The sequence below is a fragment of the Filicampus tigris genome, chromosome 7 (genome assembly GCF_054856515.1).
Source record: "Filicampus tigris isolate MCC_2025a chromosome 7, RoL_Ftig_1.0, whole genome shotgun sequence".
In the NCBI taxonomy this organism is placed as follows: Eukaryota; Metazoa; Chordata; class Actinopteri; order Syngnathiformes; family Syngnathidae; genus Filicampus; species Filicampus tigris.
The window spans coordinates 9,482,706-9,503,193 of NC_141223.1; the positions used below are offsets into that span (position 1 = coordinate 9,482,706).

The 20,488-nt window shown below is 41.6% G+C and overlaps 3 protein-coding genes across 6 annotated transcripts in view; 2 read left to right on the forward strand and 1 right to left on the reverse strand.

The window, feature by feature from the left end:
* Positions 1-898: 898 nt before the first annotated feature.
* Positions 899-4,356, forward strand: LOC147144710 (TLC domain-containing protein 3A-like). Its single transcript, XM_086035095.1, has 5 exons — positions 899-1,161; positions 2,568-2,651; positions 2,753-2,969; positions 3,078-3,173; positions 3,358-4,356. Exons 1-5 carry the CDS (start codon positions 1,040-1,042, stop codon positions 3,613-3,615), a joined length of 777 nt encoding a protein of 258 aa, XP_085891221.1. The 5' UTR covers positions 899-1,039; the 3' UTR covers positions 3,616-4,356.
* A 135-nt stretch (positions 4,357-4,491) lies between these two features.
* Positions 4,492-20,488, reverse strand: part of gemin4 (gem (nuclear organelle) associated protein 4) — a 37,374-nt gene continuing 21,377 nt past the window's right edge. For 3 of the 4 annotated variants that reach the window (XM_086035920.1, XM_086035921.1, XM_086035919.1), the window contains 5 exons: positions 9,949-11,931; positions 8,518-8,677; positions 7,134-7,404; positions 5,685-6,353; positions 4,492-4,846 (listed from right to left, as the gene is read on the reverse strand). In XM_086035920.1, the coding sequence (XP_085892046.1) occupies positions 4,625-4,846; positions 5,685-6,353; positions 7,134-7,404; positions 8,518-8,677; positions 9,949-11,931 (3,305 nt within the window). In that variant the 3' untranslated portion in view covers positions 4,492-4,624. Of the gene's footprint in view, positions 4,847-5,684; positions 6,354-7,133; positions 7,405-8,517; positions 8,678-9,948; positions 11,932-12,435; positions 12,657-20,488 lie in introns of those variants that run through there. The other variant, XM_086035923.1, reaches the window with a different exon arrangement.
* dhrs13b.2 (dehydrogenase/reductase (SDR family) member 13b.2) lies at positions 12,756-17,001 on the forward strand. Its single transcript, XM_086036830.1, has 8 exons — positions 12,756-13,039; positions 13,681-13,857; positions 13,935-14,210; positions 14,638-14,967; positions 15,140-15,487; positions 15,565-15,657; positions 15,747-15,766; positions 15,866-17,001. Exons 1-8 carry the CDS (start codon positions 12,874-12,876, stop codon positions 15,878-15,880), a joined length of 1,425 nt encoding a protein of 474 aa, XP_085892956.1. The 5' UTR covers positions 12,756-12,873; the 3' UTR covers positions 15,881-17,001.

Here is a 20,488-nt window from a genome sequence, read left to right on the forward strand (position 1 = left end):
TTAATATTTTTAATCCATACTGTATTTTTTTGTTTTGCATTTTTTTCAGGGATTCTATGTTGTTGTTTGACTTAAAATGTGTTGAGTGTTTAAAAAACTAAAACTGTTTTGTATTTTCTCATTTATTTTTTGTACATCTGTAAATATTTTAATTTATATTTTCTGTGTTTTTCAGGGATCCTGTGTTTCACTTTAAATTTTTTTACGTATAAAAAATCTGAAAGTTTATTCTTTCATAGTTTATTTGTTGTTGCAGTAAAAAGTAAATATTTTTCATTTACATTTTGTTGTGTCGTGTGTTTTTCAGGAATTTTGTGTTGCTTCACTTTAAAGTTGCTTAGTATAAAAAAGTTAAAAGTTTACATTTGTTAAAAGTTCACTGTAGAGTGAAAAAATAAAGGCTATTATAATATAGTTGTATCATACATTTTTTAAAATTAATTATTAATTCATTTTGTGCATAATGTTACATTATTATTGGTAATAATCGATTAAAGCAACAAAAAAATCTGAAGAGCCGTTTAGGAGGCGAAAGAGCCGGGTCTTTAAAAAGAGCCGGTTCCCATCACTAGCTTAGTGTTGGGTCGTTCTCGAACAATTCGTTCAAAAAGAACGAATCTTTTCAGTTAACGTGAGTGAATGGATCACTTCCTCAAGTGTTTCGTTCTTTTTTTTAAATATACCTTTATTCAAGCAAAGAACAGGTACGGAACATAGTGATTCGTTCTTTTCCCCGTTCATGTGAGCTCAGTCACACACATGTTGTCAATCCTCGCAAACAACCAATCAGCAGCCGGCGTCAGATGGAGGCGGGATTTTATGAACATACTGCCACACTATTGGCGTTCACGAAGGACACGAAGGAATCAGTGACGTAACTTCCCGTTCACGAACAGTCAGCGAGTGAAGTTTGCCAATGTTACGTCACATCCGCTACCTGCCCTGTTCAACAACAGTTACTGAACTACCATATGTGAAAATCTTTTGTTAGTTTGCTATTAAGTGATAGATTTATACGGGGGCGACGCCATTGACCATCATGCTTAAAACGTTGGCTGGTGGAGTTGTGACATTTGCTGGATTTTACTTCGGCTTCCGAAAATTATTCAGGTGGACTTTCACGCGCTGGAGCGACGCGGATGTATTGATACTCAGCGAAAGGTCAGTCACTGCCGAGTTCTTTTGCGTCACTTTAACGCATTTAACAGACGCTGGTCGATTCGAAACAATAACGTGGTCGTAAACTCGATCGCTAAAGGAACACTGCGTATTATGGTAGTCTGCGATTGCACTGGTGTGATGTTTTTTTTTTTTCACCTTGGAAGACCTCGAGGTATCAACAAACAAGCGCTCAACCGCAGTTGACACACCTCCTTGTAGTTTTTACTTCGTGTCATCAACTGCTGCGGTTGAACTAAGTGAAGTAACCAGCCTATTTTGAGAAAGTAAGGACCAAAAACCACAGATGTGTTTTCAAATCTTGTAAAAAGTCATAAAACTATGTACTCAATTAAAAGTACAAATACAGTACCTGAATTTCTGCTTAAGTACAATAACACTTCTTGAATTCTTGAAAAAGCCAACTTCACAACATCCAGCCACCTTCAATTCACATTGGTTTCCTTGCAGTGGACGTTTATCAGTTGGTAGTAGCAATACACAATTAAGTCGGTTTGCCGACCGCCAATAAACGGCGCAGGGTAACAAGAAAGGACAACACATTAGGTACAGTGGCATTTGTGCTCACTTTTCTGTTTTCTGGTTATGTGGAAAGCAAATGTTATTACTATGTGTTGTATACAATACAATACTGTTGAGTGCATTTTTTTTTTTGAATGAAAAAAACGTTTTAAAATGTTTTTGTGTTTTTTTTTGTGGGAGTCAGAACAGAATAATTGAATTTCCTTTGATTTAGATGAAGAACTCTGGTTTGAGATACGAGTGGTTTAAGATAAGGAATTCAACTCTTATCTCAAAGCACCGCTGTATGTCCAATGTCAGTCTTCAGATTTCATGTCTGTCTTTTATTAGTGACAGTGCTTTTGTAATTGTTTTAGTGCTCCCTTTCTCAATCTCAATTAACACAGTTTCACCTTTGACTTTATTTCACAGTTTTGATTCAAAGGGTTTTTTTTTCCCCCAGGGAGAAGGGCTAGCTGGGGAGGGCCTTCAATGCTTTGAGAAGGGGTAGAGCGCCTGGCTTTTGCTGTTTTCTTATATTTTTACAGCCACTTACGCTGGATCCAGACCAATTTTTTTAAATCTTGACAAATCTTTTGAATGCGAGTGAATCTGAACTGACCCGTGAGTGGCAGATTAGTACCAAGGGCATCTGCAGTACCAGAAGATACAGAAAACAACGCATAGTAGCTGTAGTAGTACAGGACACCTGTAGAAGGTGAGTGCTAGCTTCGGGTCACTTAATTCTTTGTTGGTTAGCGTTACATTTCACATCACGGTTAAGGAGTCTGCGGCTCAGCCAGGATTTGGGATGGTAAATATTGAAAAGGATTACGGTGAACATTTGTCAGCCGTTGCATGGCGTTGGTGATTGTTGCTGTTTTCAGGCTCCTTGATGCTTTCCACGCGTCCTTGGCTACTGCAACCGGAGTCATCACAGTGACATCATGCAAGCACGTCATGACAGACAGGTAATTTTAGGCTGTGTGATTCTCCGCTGGATTTGACCCGTGTGACTCTACAATCGCGACGTGGTCTACAGTATTACATTCTCTCTTCTGACCATACACAGTCACTGGGTGCTCAGCGAGTTTCTGGTGTTTGGATATCCCTATTCGGCCATCGACCTCTATGCCTCGTATATGAGCCACTACCATACTCACAGGCTGAGAGGGAACAGCATGTACAACAAGCACTCGCTGATGACACTGAAGGCGTTCCTGTCCCAATATTGGTTGACGGTGCTTCATCACCTTGCAGTGCTTGGTATTCTCCTACCTATTGGCGTGGTAAGAATTTAGTGTGCTGAAACACAAGAGTTGTTGGTCAGCTTTGTGTTTACTATATTCAAATTCAGGAAACTTGATTTATGCACATACCCTGTATGTGTCTTTCAGTTCTACAGGAGAGGACTGGGGGATTTTTTCATCGGGTGCTTATTCATCACAGAACTCAGCGTCGCTTTTGTTGCCATTTCAAAGATCATCGTCCAGGTACCATGTCCAATTTTGGAGAGAAAAAAAATATATTTTCACGTTAACGCGGTGTCTGTAACACGGAAAACAGCATTCACATGAAAATAAGAAAATTGAAAAAAAAAAAATGGAGATAAGTGTTTTCACAGGACTACGACGATTTGGTAGTCGGTTAACAGAAGCTCTCCTGTCTCGCATTCAGGTTGGCCTCGAGAACAGCATGCTGCACAAAATCAACAGCATCCTAGTTCTCGGCACCTTCATCATGTGTCGGATCTTGATCTTCCCCTACATGTATTGGAAGTACGGTCAGGATTTTGGCATTCCGCTGCACCAAGTGCCCGCCCACCTGCCCTGGCACTGTAACGTCGGCAACCTGGCTGTCCTTGCGCCTCAGGTCTACTGGTTTTACCTCCAGCTGAAGAAAATCCAGCGAGTGTTCCGACATAAGAAAGACTAACCCAATACAGACCACCTGCTTTAATATGCGCACAAATATGTTGTGATGTATTGGGATATATTTCAGGGTGACATTTCAGCATGAATGTAAGTTTTTGTGAGTAATATAGTTTAACTGGAAACGCACACTACAATGCCAATGCAAGTAAACTAAAGTGAAGTACACACAGTGAGATCATTTGCTGATTTTCAGGCTTGTTTCTCCCTTCTGACAAAAATCAGCAGCGGCCCCGGTTAACTGATGGCTGCTCTATTTCACACGTGTCAAACTGTACAAGAACACACTTTAGCATGTTTTATGCTCGTCATGGGGCTTTCAATGGTCAAGAGAATGTATTCAAAGAATTTCAATTACTGCTCTACCTTTATAGTTGAGCACTAGATATATAGGTTGCACACGTTTTCAACAATTATCTTCGAGAATATATAATGTATTGAAAAGCAAATTTGTTAATTTACAGGAACTTTAAATGCTCCTACAAAAGATGACGAGCGGCACATTAAAATCTATGTATCCACTTGTCATTCATACAACAGAATGTTGTAACTTCCAATGAGTAGTATGTCAGCTGTGTCCAATTAAACAGGCCCACATTTCACACTATGAATTTGTAAATCGAAAAAAAGAGCGTAATTTTTGTCACATTTTTGTTGGGTGGTTTGTCATGTGATTTTGCAAGTGCACTTGGCTCATTAATGGCTTTTGCTGCTGCTCTGCTAATAAAAATGCATGCAATGGTGATGGCCGGGATTCTTTTTATGTGTGAATTTAGTAGTTTTTTTTTTTTAATGACTTATTTTAAAAAAATACTTTCTCTTTAAACAAATTAGCTCATAATCCGACAAGTACATCCCGACAAAACACAAAAAGACCATGTTCACCAATTCCATTTAATTCACCCAAAATCAAAACCTGTGCCTTAATTTCCCCGCAAGAAAACATTCGAAGTAGAACTATGGAAAATTGAGTGACTACATGTGAGCAAAAAAAAAAACAATTTGCAAAGGCATCATGCAGGAGATGACGCGAGCTGAGCTATCTTCTGCTGGAGAACAGACTTCATCTCCTGGTTCTCCAGGTTATCTGTGATGGTGTTGAAGAAGTGCTTGGTGTTCTCGTTTTCCAGTGGGCTGCTGCTCTCAGGAAAAGCGCCCGTGATGGCCTGGTAATGACTGAGGATCTCCAGGCTGGACAGGAAGAGAGGTTCACTCTGGCCTCCTGGCATCATCACCTTACAACAAAATGAGAGCAATCAATCAAATGATTCCAGTAAAGAACAAAGAAAAACCCTTACGTTATTTGTGGTTCAGCATTCGCAAATTTGGCAATTAATGGATTTTATTTTGGTAAACTGTGAGATGTTGAAAAGCTCACCAACCTAAAATATTGGTTTTTATTTTGGAGCACAGCAACTATGTCAAATTGAGAGGAAGAGCTTAATTTAGTCAGTCCAGAGTCTGATCTAATAGAAAAAGTGATTTGGCACCATCCAGTGGCATCTACGGGTAATTGCAACATTTTTTGAGCAGCGTGAATTAGGAGTCCCCCCCAACTGGTTAACAGTACTGTACATCAAATTAGATACTGGGCCAATAGTCCCTTATTTATTTATTATTTTATTTTGACAAAAATGAGCAACAGGTGGAGGGTAGGTTACCTCAGTTCAAATTAACATTAAAAACAGAAAAGTACTTTTCAGAGCGCCTTTTCCTACCAGTTTTATATTCAAAATAATTTTGGTGTCTTAAGTACTATTTTAATGTCTTGACATGGTGGGTTTTGCTGGAATCATCCAAATTCAAAAAAAAAAAAAATTAACCATAAAATACTTGACAGTGGAGTGAATCTCTATCACGTTTTTCACTCTCTTTTTTGAATTGCTGAAATAAAATGACAGAGGTGGGCATTTCGTCAGACTGACAGACCGGTCCATCAGTCCGTCTGTTTTGCTGACGTTTTTTGGGGGGGAACCGACTGACGGACCAACGGACTTAGCTGACTGACTGATGATTACGGACAGGTACCCTGGATACCTTACATCACAGACGCTTGTTACGCATGCTTCTTACCTGGATGTGTTGAACGTGACAAAAGATCTGACTGAGAACGAAAAGGACCTCCTGACTGGGAACTTGCTCGACAGTCTCCGTGCCTTCTTCGACACCTTCCAAACAGTCTTGGGACATTTTTGTAGATTTGACCGACATCGTTTCAGCATGTACTTGAGGCGAGACTGCCAGAGCGCCAGATGCGGGTAGGGCTAATTTGGTCCTCAGCGAGTTCATCACCTCCCTCACTGTGTGCGCATATAATCTGGCAACGTGAGCCCAGCCGTCTCCTGTCAGCCAATCAGAACAGCTAGATCCACACAGCAGCTGCAGGACTCGGAGCATGAGCACCGAGAGGCAGAGTTCATAGGAAAATTCCCTCAAATCCAGGAGGGGCAGGAATTCCACGTACTCCAGTGAGAAAGGCACATGGAGGCGACCTGAGGTGATCAGCTCTTTCAAGGCTCCAAGTAATCTGCTCCATTGGGGGGCGGAGCACCAGGGCATGGTCTGGGTTAGCGCCACCATCAGGCCCTTACTGAACATGCTGACGTGTTCCGACTGGCGCTGGTCCAGAGCCAGACAAGACAACATGGTGGACTGAAGGGAGTCTGACAATGCGCAGCACTCCATCCACGCCAAAAGGCCGGTGCCGTGTCCGTACTGGGGTAGGTTCCCACCCGACCACTCCTAAAGGTGTTGGAAACACACACAAGTGATAAAGATCATTTTGAAGAAAACGGTGTAGCACCACATCTTACTGAAACTAAGTATTCTATCAGAACACTCGGGCCTGTTTCAAATAATTAACTTTGACCCGCATAGCATTACATTTACTTTATTCTCTCGACTTAATTCTCTTGTTTATTAGAGGCCGATTCAAAAGTAATCGAATTAAATTGGAAGTCAACCCAAACATATTTTTCTCAAGAATATGTTCTTTGCAGGCCCACTAGTTGAAACACGGCATTCTGATAAATATCGGGTTTGTGGAATAAGAGTTAATCCACCCGTTTTTAGCCATCTCAGGGGGCGGCCATTTTGTCACTTCTGACGACTAAAAATGACACAAATGCTCAGGTAACAACCAATCATGGCTCAGCTTTAGAAAACAGGTGAGCTGTGATTGGTCGTCTGTCACTGTTGGCCAGCGTCTTTTTGGTCTATCTAGGCCTTTATTCTACAAATGCAATATTTATGAGAATGCCGTATTTCAACTAGTGGGCCTCCATAGAATATATTCTTGAAAAAAATATGTTCAATTCCAAATTAGACAAAGACTGTAATTTCTGGAAGAATATGTCTTTAAAGTCTGAGTTGGAATCTGATTTTTTTTGTTGTGTGAAAAAAATAGGAGATTTTATTTCATGGCCATATTGCCCAGAGGTTGACCTGCAAGGAAGTATCTCGAATAAAAAGGACTGTTTACAAAATCAGACGCAGCTTCAGCAATTCCAAACGAACTCCCACCTGCTCCGGAAGATCACACACTGCCAGCAGAGACGAGGGAACTTCATTTTTGAAGTGTTCACCCCACACGGGTTTCAGGTGGAAGTAAACCGTCCAGTCCAGCCCCTTCATCTTATCGTGGAGCCAGAAAAGAGCTCTGGACCAGCGACTTGGGGCAGCTTCCACCTGGGCGCCAACTATCCGTGCCAGTGTGATCAGCACCGAGGTCAGCAGCTCTTTGGTTTCCATTGACCAACGGTGGACAGCGCCCTCCAGTGGTTGCTCCCAAAATCTTGCAAAAGACATACGAACAGGAATAAGGCAAGGATCGACTGATCAGGATTTCAGAAACACTGAATCGTGACAGTCCATGTCCGTAAGCGACTCAGGAACTAGTTTTTAATCTTTAAAAGCAATTCCAACAAATCACAATATTAATAATAATAATAGTACAACAACAATAAGATGTTATCTATTAATATATTTAGCAACATTTGTGAATTAAGGGTTAAGTTCGGCAACAGGTGGATTTTTTTTCCTGAAACGCTATAACTATAAATTAAAACGCGTGGTAAAATTCGTATTGCCATAGCTTTTATTGGTCAAACTTAAAAACAAAAAAAATAAAACATCTCAAAAACCTTACGCATGAAGAAAAAAGTACAGACATTTTTTGGATCAGCATCAAAAATACATTGATTGACATAAAGCCATCTCTGATTAAAATTTGCTGTTGACCAGTATAACTTCAAAATAATGACATACAGTAGGCCTTTATTTTTAGCAAGGTAAAGATATTTAAATGACGTAATGTTGTATGCATCACAATAAATTCTGGATGTCTTATTGGATGTTCAATTCAAAAAGTTAAGTTAGATTAAAGTGCACAGCGTAAAATATGTGATTTTTAAAAAAAATCTTTTTTGATAATTACCAGTATAGCTTACAGCTAACAAAAAGCTCGCAATTCACAATCTGAACAAATTTAACCACTAAATAAGAACCAACTAAAATGTTTTTAAAACAGAAATTAGTTGGCATTTGGCTACATGTTAAATCTTTATTTTTAATCATCATCTGCATCTTTTTATTTATTTATCATTTATCTATTATTTATACTTCTACCTACTTGTAGTGTTACCTAATTGATTTTCTGACAGTTTTGGTCTTTTAATTTCATATTAGCACTAAACCTTTCCTGTATGTGTGTGTGTGTGTTTTACTTTACCTTTTTTTTTTTTTTTGGTTTATATTTTTAAGTGAACTATTCTAACTCCCAGTATGCCTCGGTTAATGATGGTCACGAAATACAACGTTAAAGTTGCCACCGGCGCCTGGCAAAAGGGGTCCGAGGATCTCCAGTATTGTACGTAATGAAAATATGATCGATAGAAATGACAACAACCTGAGGGCCTGATCATGCAGCTGAGCCAGGGTGAAGAGCAGAGGAAAAGGTGAGCAGTCCAGCACCCAGTGGGCTGAGGAGGAGGCTACTTCCTGGCTATCCACACACAAGGCGGCATGGAGAAGTTGCAGGCTTAGAGTGAGATCAACAGAGTCGTTGCCTGGAGGGAATATAAAGGCGCAGTTGGACATTTAGCATAGGAAAAATGGAAAAGCAAATAGAAAACAAAATGAAAGATGAAATGCAAGCTGCCACCATAAACTCCATTGTAGCGCTTTAGCCGTACACAATAATGTAAGTCCGGAATGATTCATAGTCAGGTTAAAATTTTGTTCAATGCCCTTCTTTTGGTGTTGTTGTTGAAAGTGTATCGACTGACTGGCATGAAAGAAGAGTTGAGTCAGCGAGAGATATATGACAAATATATGGCTGTGTTTTGACTTCAGATGTGCCAACATTAGTACAAGCGAAGATACTGCAATTTGCAATTTCGATACTTTTGATTTTAGCGAGAAAGATGAAGTAGAGCCACTTGATTTGCTTTGGCAGGCCGCATGAAATTATATGAGCGGCCTAAGGCCTTGGGTTTTATAACTGTGTTCTCGGCAGCCACAGATTATGGCTAAATGGGCTAACAATGCCGCTTAGCGAAGCTACCGGCAGCCATCTTACTTTGCCACTTGCCAAGCTTGCCTAACTTGAATAAATTGATTTCCCCGCAGCATTTTCACATTACGTTCCGTCTCTACGGCGAAAAAGCCATAGTGTGTAGAGTACGATTGTACCAATAAGTCTGGGAGAAGAGCAACATGCACATTTCATCAGTAAGAATTTCAATTACACATTTTTTATATAATTTATTATAATTTTCACTTATAAGGTATATCTCAGAGTGCTCCTTAATGATTCATCTGCATCATGTTGTCAGAACAATGAACAATGAAGTGAAAGGCCATCAGGGAAAAAAAATGCTACAAAATGGCGTCTACAAGTCAGGATTCACAACGCTGAGATAATATAGTCGGAATGGTCGATGCAAACAGTGAAGTTTGTTCTTTGAGAGGCTCTCGATACTCCATACAGAGACCCAAGCGTAAAACATGCATAGGTAACAGTGTTTTCAGCAAAAAAATAAAATAAAATAACAGAAGTTGTCAGTAACAGTGGTAAAGTAAGATGGCTGCCCTCGCGAGGGGGCAATTGTTGTCCCATTCATATGCAAGTCCGTGTAGGTAGCACGGTGGTGTTGCATTTAGCATATTTGCCTCACAGTTCTAAAGGTTTCAGGGTTGGAATCTTGGCTCTGGCCTCCCTGTGTGGAGTTTGCATATTCTTGCTTTGTCTAGATGTGCTCAGTTATTGGCTGGCGAGCACTCCAAAGCTGTGACTCTAAAAGTGGATACAGAAAACGGATGGATGGACAGCACTCACCTGAGCGTGCGAGGTTAGGCAGGACGAAAGTATGGACGAGCTCCTGGGGTGACAGAAGGGCCACTTTTTCTCCTTCACCTGTTGCCACCGGCACCATCAACAAAGCCGCAAACTGAAGGAAGTGCTCCTTTTCATTGTCTGAAAGTGATCTGGTGCTTATTACTCCCTGCAGACACCTGCAGAGTAGACGCGTCGGATCTCTTCTCCCGTCGCGTTCCTCTTTGCTTTCCGTTAAACCTCCGAGTCCGGGCAACTGCTTCAGGATCTTACTCATGAGAGAGAACGCCCCTTTATTGCGGACGGCAGACTGGCAGCAGGATCGCAAAGTAGCCTCAGGGTTCTGAAAGGCCACTCTAGCGACTAAAGACACCGCTGTGCTGAGGTTGCCCTCCGCCGTTGAGGCTCCGCCTCCTCCCTGGATGATGCAGTTGAAAGCCATGTTGAGCTCCTGCTCAAAGCTGGCGATCAGAGCGGAGCCGCCCGAGCACCCGAAGAAGCCCTTGCTGGATGATTTCAAAATGGCGGCCAAAGCTTTATTCTTGTCTTCCAAGGAGAGCGCAGTGAACACGGCCGTGACAACTTTGAGCAGCCGCCGGGTGCGGCTCGCGCAGACGTTGTCGCTGTCGAGTTGACCCGTGAGGGTGGAGGCCAGTCGGATCAGTGCGTCACACCGCTGGAAGGCCGTTTGGTTCTTTTCAAGGCAGTCCAGCCACTGCTCATCACAGGCCACCCAGCTCTTCTCACTGGCAAACAACACAGCGACGGCGTGATAGTCCTCCAGCCGCTGACCGATGATGCTCACGGCAACCCTCATACTAACCTCGGAGGAATTCTCTATAACGGGGAAAGCCAGCGATGCCAGTAAACCTCTGAGTTTAATCTTCTCAGCCTCCTCTTCTCCTGTCATGTTGGCTTCTCCTAGAGCCGCCAGCATCCTGTGGACACTTTGCTGTAATTTGAGAGTTGTGTAGCTGGCGGGAGAGCTGCTACACGCTTTCAGCAAGTCGTGGTTTTGCCAGAACTGAATGAGCACCGACACACTCTTTAAGGCTTCAAAAAAGCTCAATCCGCTCGGCTGAAACTGGGATGGGGTGTAAGAGGCTCTGAGGTCTCGCTGAGCGTCCTGTATAAGCTCCGAACTCAGCTTGTCGCCGTTCTTCTCTCTGACGCTCACTGCTTTGGACAGGAAGGCCATCTTGTCTCTGATTGGAAGGTCGATTGATTGATCCGCAAGGAAAGTCGTGTAAAGAGCATCAAGACAATTGGAGAGCGCATGGAAGCAGTGCTCGGGTTTAGATATGACAGCTTTCATGTCCGTGAGTGTGTGAAGGAGAATGCCCAGGATGTCTGTGTTGTTGGGTAACGCCGATGAGTCCAGTTTCAGCCTTTTGGCAGCATGACGACTCAAACCGGCAGGCTGAGAAATAAGATGAGCAACCCGGTTAGCAAACGACACTTCAATGCTATCCTGTGCCTGTGCGAATGGTTCATCTCCTTTCCACAGTTGCCACCACAACTCAAGGAAGAAGTGGAGATCATCTTCACCCATGGTGTTGCTCTTCATATGTTCCGACAAGCGTTCCAGCTCTGAACACATCTGATGTCGAGGAAGGCACAGTAGAAAATGAGCAAACGTGTCTGCAGCTGACAAGGATTTGAGCAGCTCTATCAGGACAGTGTAGTTGACTTCTGGGAGGGGGTTCTGTAGAGGGAAGAAGGGGCTCTCCCTCCATGCCTCCTCCACATCTTCTCCATGCTCCGTGCTCAACAACTTCATCCACAAGACACAAATTAACTGTTTCCTCCAGGAGGCAGCTTTGCTTTTGAGAAGACCGCCAACATCCTCCTGGCCACAGATTTCCTTAACGGCGGCCAGGACTGGTTTGCCCACTTTGTGCCAGTCACATTTCTGGAGAGAGCTCAGGGACGACGGAAAACACAACTTATCAGCCAGGAGGAAAGATCCCTGAAGAATGGCCCAGTCTGAAGGGGGGGAAATAACAGGAATTCAGGCATCAGTTCTCCAATCAACCCCCTCTTAAATTCTCACATGAACTTCTATTCTTTAAATGAATGAATACATGTCTTCAAGCATACAGTATTTAACGATAATCGGATTTACATTTTTTCCAGTGCGAGACTGATCAGCAGAAAATATAAACTAAACTAAACACATTCAGTGTCCATACTGATACAGTAAATGGGACCAAAGTGTAACACCGGCCATTCTTTCTTTCTAAATGACACATAAATATTAATAATTTTAACAATGTTAACGAGGAAGTACAGTTTGCATGGACACAAATGCCATGCATCATACATAGTGCAGTCAATATTACAGCAGACAGTACGATCACTGTTAATAAAAGAGTCATTTCTGTTCAGATTTTTCTGTGCATTTTTTTAAGTGATCAAAAAGCGTATTGTATTAATCGGCGGTTAGAATTTCTTTTGCGTTTGTACTAACTATATAAGTAAAGGATTTACCTTTATCCATGATCATGTACGATGTTGAAAATGGCTTCGTCAATATTGCAGCCAAAATGTGTCAAAACACAACTGTAGTTAGTTTATTCGGCACCACACAAATAGTACTGGTACATCATGACAACAAACACGCAAATCGTCAAAAAAAGTCAACATTTCAAGCGTGCAGCGAAAAGGGCTCTTCCGCTGTCTCTAGTCAACAAGGCCAGACAAGACATGATTCGAGGTGCTGCCACTTGCCGACAGCGCGACCCTACGCCTTCTTTGAGAACTACAAGGACAACAGCTTACCCGGAAGAACTGCGTCTGTCGGGTTTTTTTAAAAACATTTTTTTATTGAAAGGCATCAATTGACTACGCTCTCACTGAATGTTTTCTTTCTAAATGTGCCAGCGTAGCAGTTTGTTTAGTATCTCCTTCAAAAACACAACAACTTAAATGTCCATCGATAACACCACACTGTACTGTATTGCCTTTTTTTTTCTTGAAAATGAAAGCGAAAGTAAACCGATACCTGGTGCTCGAAAAGCAAGTCAGAGACGTCTTACTTTTACAATCATGCGTTTGCTAAAGTTATTAACTTTATTCTTATTTCTATGTGCGGGTAAGTCAATCAACATTTAAAGTTTTTACTCGAGAAAGAGAGATTTTTGTGTTAGTTCGTGTGTCTGCAAGACTGAATGCGACTGTCATATATGTTGAAATCATGTCTTTTCCTCAGTGTCTAACTGCTATGTCAATAGCCGTTTGAGCATTTATTTATCCCTGATATCTTAAATGTACTAGTAACACTCTTTGTCTTCAGGAGTAGAACAACTTTGTCATAGTAAGAAATAGAACAACTTTATGTTCCCATGCACTGAGGCTAAACCAGGCACTAATTGACAATTGGGTGCTATTTTGCCTTACTGATAAAAAAATCCTACTGGATATTATTATCTAGCGCTTAACTAGTGATACTAGCATGCAGAACTAGTGTAGGCTACCGCTTCACTAACAGCGATATGTCCTACTATGCCAAAGGTTGTCCTTGTCCCAGTAGTGTGTAAACATGTCATAAAATAGTGGATGGCAGAAGTGGGAAAACGTTGCTAGTAAGACACAGTACTTGTGCACTGAAATGTCTCACAACTAGTGAGGACAAAGTGACCGTACATTGACCTATGTCGCCAGTGCTCGATGATGCCACACCAAGCTGTTTCCTTTAAAATGATACTTACATCACCTGACGATTTTTTTTTGCAGGTGCCCAGTGTGCTAATCCTCTGACATGGCTGCCTTGTATGTTCAGTGACTATATTGTGCACATCAATAACGAGGGTGCGCGTGACGTTCAGCTCGTGCAAAGATCCAGCATTCTGCAATTTGGTCAGCGAGGAGACAGTCCTGTCAAGCCTCATGCCGTCACTTTCCTAGTCATTGGTGAGGCCTTTATTGGCATGTCAGTAATACACACCTGAAAGGCACCACTTGACTCTGTTGTTGTTTTCTCCATCAAGAGTCCAAACAGAACCTGCAGTACTATGTGGAGGACATGGAAGTGGATCTTGTGAATTGTGGCATTCATAGATCCAACACAGACGGCGTCCACATGAAGTGGCCAGGCCAGAAATCTCATGAGTACAACTCTTGGTTCGCCATCACCCTGACACATACCAAAGGCTTGTTCATTGTCTCTGGAGTCCTCAGACATTCATGTGAGCCCCCTCCCTCTGGACAGCAGGATGTCCACAATTGGCCTGCTATTGAGGACAGACAGACCCTGATTACTAAAGGTAATTGACTATCATTCTACTTCAAATCCCTGCAAAACTGACACACCAGAACTGTAAACCGAGACCCCGCATTTATCCGCCATTGCCTTTTACACAGACATAAGTGCTGTTTTCGTGCGCTTTCACACAGAGAGACAACCTCCAGCAGTTAGATAATTAGATGCGTAACAACTTCACTACCAGAGGGTGGAAAATTGTTTACTTCCTTATTTGTTTGAATGCAATGATGGGTGGGCAGGGCTAGGGTAAAATTCTTTTGGCTGAACTGCTTCCAGTTCAGCTTATGGATGTTGGATGATGTAACCATGAACTATATACAGCTGTAGCTGTTGTGAAATGCGCTATATAAATAAAATGGTATTGTATTGTATTGTATTGTTAGAGTCTGTGCTCTTAACCTAATGATTTGTCACATTTGCGTTTACAGTTGCACTAATCATGAAAACACAAACTCCAACGGTGACATCAGGCTTGGGGTTCCAAAAAAAGCTCCACTGTCAGTTTGCTGTTGATCACAAGAGACCCAACGTGAGCGTGCAGTGGTTATATCAGTCCCATGGCGAACGACGCAATCTATTCAGTTATGCCAGCCACTCTGGCAAAAGTGAGGGCAGGGGAGTTGAACTGAGAAATCTAGCAGTTGGCGACCTTTCTTACACGCTCCCCTTCACTCAAGTCAAACACGTGGGGACATACGTGTGCTCCGCGTCAGTGTTTCCACTGTCTTCCAGCCTTGATATAAGCCTACAAATTCAAGGTGAGGAACAGTCAAAGACACGGCTACATGCGTTTTTTTCGCACTATTTTAGTAGAAATAATAAATTCGATTTTTAGGAGTTTTTCCAAGAGAGTACTACTTGCTTTAAAATCAAATTGCGAGTATCATAAATATTGTTTGGTAAAAGACTCAGGTCTCTGTATATTCCCAGAGTCTCCCCAGGTGTCCGTCAGTGTTGGTCCCACGCTGACATTGCAAGATGGTGAGATGAAGAAAGTGGTTTGTGATGCAGAGAACTATTACCCTCTGGATGTGCGCATTGTCTGGTATGAGCAGGACGTGGCATCGTCGGGCCAGAAGGTCGGCGCTCCTCTCCCGAAGGCGCTCGACAACCTCCTGCTCTCCAGCCACAAAACCAACATGGACAAGACCTACTCGCTGTCAGGTTTCTTCTACCTCCAGGCTTCGCTAAAGCTCTCAGGGCGGCAGTTTACATGCACAGTCTCCCATCAGTCTCTGCGAATGCCCATTAAAAAAAGTTTTGTTCTGATAGTTGAAGGTGAGTCACGTAAATCTTTACGACTACGCTGCTGTGGCAGCAGAAGAACGTCATCATGTCTCTATTTTGTCCCTCAGAACCTACCGGGTGGTCGTTCACGCTCACCGTTTCCGGCTTTTCGGTCATAATGCTGTCTGCCCTGTATTTTATGCTAAAATACCTCCACCAAGGTGAGTACTGATCGACTTGTCTGCTACATCACCAAGTAACTGTATGTGGGCTCAAAGACATTGAAAGAACTCATATTTTTTCTCCACAGCTAGAAAACTCTCGCTGCAGGTAAGACTAGATTTATGAATGCACTCCTGGGTTATCAAGTGACAATAACGGAAACAATATTCTAATGTCAGTCTGTGGTTGCGTGTCTGTTCTGTGCAGAAAAAGCCATACTGATTTGTACCTCATGACAGAGAAGAACACAAAGGAGCATACAAACCAATTACTGCTGAAAAAAAAAAGAAAAGAAAATACTGTAACACGTGGGTTAAACTTTTCGTTTAGAGCAGTGGTTCGTAAACCTTCTGCTCCAAGTGGCATCATCATGACTAACTTTAACGTACAGAAGTCCCAAGTCTTCACCTAACGGACAATGGATTGATGGATTAAATGCAAGTGATTTTTTTTCATATACCACTAGGGGGAGCCGCTGTACCACTAGTGGTACCACATGTCAAGACTGGTTTAGTTGCAATCCTAAAATGAAGTCGTTGAAGATAGAATGAAATGATGTGAGATTTAGTGACATCTTGCACGATGTCACGCGTGATGATGCTTCAACTGCAAACTTTTTTTCTTTCATTACTTTTGAGACGTAGGTTTACCTGAAAATGTCGCTTGAACTTTTTACATTGAAGATCACACTGCAATGAGTCCCATCTTATTTATACATTTTTTCACACGCCAATTGTGTAAAAATTACTCAACAGATGCAAAAGATTTAAAACTATTTTATCGAGTGCAATTATTACGGACTACACTTTCAATTATCTGCTTGATGCCCTATGAAATGTTGCTCCAGAAAGAACACATTTATTACATCATGAGATTTGGGCTTTTTTTTGTGTGTGAATTCTTTTTGGTGTGTGGTAATCTAAATGGAGCATGTTCCCAGCAGGCCCACAAGTTGAAACACGGCATTCTGATTAATACTGCGTTTGTGGAATAGGAGTTAGTCCACCCGTTTTTGGCCATCACAGGGGGCGGCCATTTTGTCACTTCTGTCGACTGACAATGACATCACAGTCGGTTAGGGCTCTGGTAACAACCAATCACGGCTCAGGTCAGAAACAGGTCAGCCGTGATTGGTCGTTACCTGAGCAGTTGTGATGTCATTTTCAGTCGGCAGAAATGACAAAATGGCCCCCGAGAGGGCTAAAAACGGATGCATTAACTCTTATTCCACAAATGCAATATTTATCAGAACGCCTTTTTTCAACTAGTGGGCTTGCATAGAACATATTCTTGAAAATAATATGTTTGGGTTGACTTTTCTTTAAATAAACACACCAAAAGTCTGCCATGTGTTTCCTTACTATCGGATAAGTGCGGATAATCCTCTCGGTCCGCCCAGTCTTGCTGGACGTGTGTCTAAAACATATGTGTTATCTCAATATAATTTTCTCCTCCAGTGATCATCTATGTGCCTTCTCTAAGGAATTGAATAGACAGGTTCGCTCAATCGAGTACTTACTGTCGCAGAAATGGTGAGAAACACAAAGCTCTATGATGAATAAACGCATCCACATACGACTTTCACCTAATTGTTGTTGTAAGGGGAGGCAATGGCTATTCCAGTGTCACTTCACACGAGTTTCAATGGCTCGACAACAATACTTTTTGCCTTACTGCAGGTATGGTTTCAATGTTGTTTTTGGTTCAGTTTGCCAGTCAAAACACATCTGCTAGACAGAGTTTATAGGGCTTAATCATAACTGCCTCATCGACTAAAGGAAAAAAATATGATGGCCAAGAGACGTATGCTGTAAATGATACTCATTACAGCTCAGACCACCGAAGTGAAACATCCATCCATCCATTTTCCGAGCTGAAATTTCTCAATTAGAGGTGTCACGTTTAAGCAATTAACTGTCAACTAAATGAACATCAAATTCATCAACAACTATTTTTATAATCAATTCATTTACAGACATTGTAATTTAAAACTAACTTATAGTTGTCCTGATTTCAGCCTCTCAAGAGTTCATATTCGCTGATTTCTGTAGTGCTTCATGAGGGCAGACCGATTTTTTTAGATTTTGGTTTTTAATTTTTTTAAATTTTCATTTTTGGTTTTCAAAATTAGGTGTTGCAATTAGACAAACATCTGCTTTAACTTTGAACACAATGCTCAACATTTCCCCCCATTTTCTGACATGTTACAGAAGCCGTACTTTGAATAATCTCTAATTGACATGTTGAACCTGAAGCAACCTCAACTAGTATAGGCCTTCATATCTGTTGCATTTGCACAATTGGATATTTCTTGTATTCCTTTGTGATATATGTAATCGCTAGAATATTCCCCGCAGGAATTTTAAACAGGCCCGCTGCCTGTTGCAAGTCTGTCCTTGTATTTGTGAAAGTTATTGAAAAGTTAAGCTTGCCTGTGGAACCTTTTTTCACAACAAATACCAATATCAAGCATGTGACCCAAATATGACGGGAGACGTGTCAGTTAATTCATTTGGGAACTGTTTCACCATGGCAACAAAGAAAAAAAAAAAGTAATCACACCTTTCACAGTTGGGACATACAGCATCTTTTCATACCTCATTTATGGTGGTACGATAAACAGAATGAACTGTAATTATTGTTTAAAAAAAAATTGGGAAAAAAAGGGGAAATAATTAAGAACTAAGAAATCATACGCCAACTTTGAAGTAGGAAACGAGGATGTCTTGACCGTCCTGTCTGGTGCTAGCCTTAGCACAGCAGTAAACAAGAGCGTAAGTGTTGACCAATTGCAGATGTTTGTGTTAGCCTGTTGCCAGCGCCAAGTGCCTCCATGCATGGCTGAGGGACAACATGTGCAGCTCAGGCACAGGATCTCCAGTGTTCAGAGAAGACAAACAAAGCAGAGCAGCGCTCTAGCTGTTTGGGAAAGAAAATATCAAATGAGGCAACAGCTAATCGATTAACTCTTAAAGCCATAAGCAACACCAAAACAAACAGCTTTTACGTTTCCACAAAACGGATTAACTCATTCACTGTCCTCCCACGGACAAGCTCTGCCCAACATTGTCACCTGCATGTCCATACTGTTCAGTTATGGTTGTGTTCTAAGTCAAATAAAATCCAATCAACTTTTATTTGCCCAAATACAAAAACAGTTAATTAAGGAGAGAACAAAACACGTTTTAAAGTGCAGTAGCCCTACGCTGGATTTCGATCTACTTGAGCATTGTAGCACTTTTTGCCCCCTGAGGTAAGACTAATGCCCACCCACACCTGGCATTCTGGTAACACCACTGCTGTAGTTCCAAACCATTAGATTTGTTTTGGTATTATAAAGACAACATGCCAGCGTGTTTTTTTAGGCTATTATGATATGATGATCAACACTATTGATGAGTCTTGTGGTGGTTTGTTTGTGTTGAATAATTTGGCTACTGAATTCAATTGTTTTTGTCACGGGTTCACGATTTTGTACATTCTAGATGCATGTTTGATGCTTTGCTGACTATTCAGCGTCTGTGTTGTGACAGACCACAGTGAGTAAATAAATCCATCCGAATGGAACCCTGCCCCAGAGTGTGTTCTTCTTTTATGAGCCTTTCTGTTTCAAGTGCTTTGCCACCATTTTGTGGCATTTCGAGGCAATTACAAACGCCTCTAAATTTTCTTTAAGCCCCCAACCCCAACGCCGCCCCCACTCATGTTTCTCCTCCATTTGTTTATCCTCATCAGATTGATTCGCATAGTAGAGGCATAATGAGAGGACAAAATTACCCGGTCAATTTGATAAATTGATGTAAACAATTACTAAATTAGTGTGTGTCAAATTAGAATATGCTGATTAATTTTGATGTTTATTTGTGTCATTCTGAACATGGAAGTGTATCTGCGAGGTGTAGAGGACAGGTTCATACTTACTGTGCAGTATTTGAACAGAGCTTTCCCACATTAAAAAAAAAAATCATGTTAGGATAATAGAAGACTTAAAATTACCCATGGATGTAAAAATGAGTTTGAATGGTTGCCTTTCTAATTGGCTGGCGGCCAGTCGGGGAAGTAGCTGGCCTCTTGCCCAAGATCAGCTATGGGATAGGCTCCAATTTGTTTGTGCGTCTTCTGCCTTTTTTTTTTTTTTTTTTCTTCAGTCAACTATGACAGCTATTGGAAAATTTGCATCATGTTTTGTGTTTTAAAAGAAAACCTTGATGTGTTGCGGGTCTTCACTGGAATTCTCATCTTCCCACTGGCTCCGTCGCTCTCGATTTTATCGCAGAGGTAAAAATACACGTCTCTTGAGTTAAACCTTTAAATAAGCACCCTCTCTATTGATACTGCTTCACTTGTCTGTCCCTCCTTTCTGAGCTGTTGTGACATATTTATAACAACACCGGCGTGATTCTGAAGAAAGCTTGTTTGGGAAAGCAAAGCGGCTAATTGCCGGCCCTGCTCTGTTCTGTTCTGTTCTGTCTGGCGAACTTAAACATGCACTGCACTTTGTGTTCCTGCCAATTTCTCTGGTGAGGTCAGGTTGCAAATCTCTACAAGTAATAAAAAAGGGGGGCCGGGGGCAGGGGGGGGGGGGGGCTGACGGTGAGCTCATGTTAAAAAGAAAAAAAATAAGATCATGCATACAGTACCGTTTCTGCTCTGCCTTGTCTCACTTTTACACTCAAATTGAGTTGATTTTAATGCTCGGAGATTTTATTAGAAATATTTAAATTTGCAGGATAGAGAGATGTCGATTCAATTTGAATTTATTTTTGTAGTATTTATGACGTCTTAAAGGGTACAGTAACTAAACCAAAAACCTCACATAATCGTTTAATA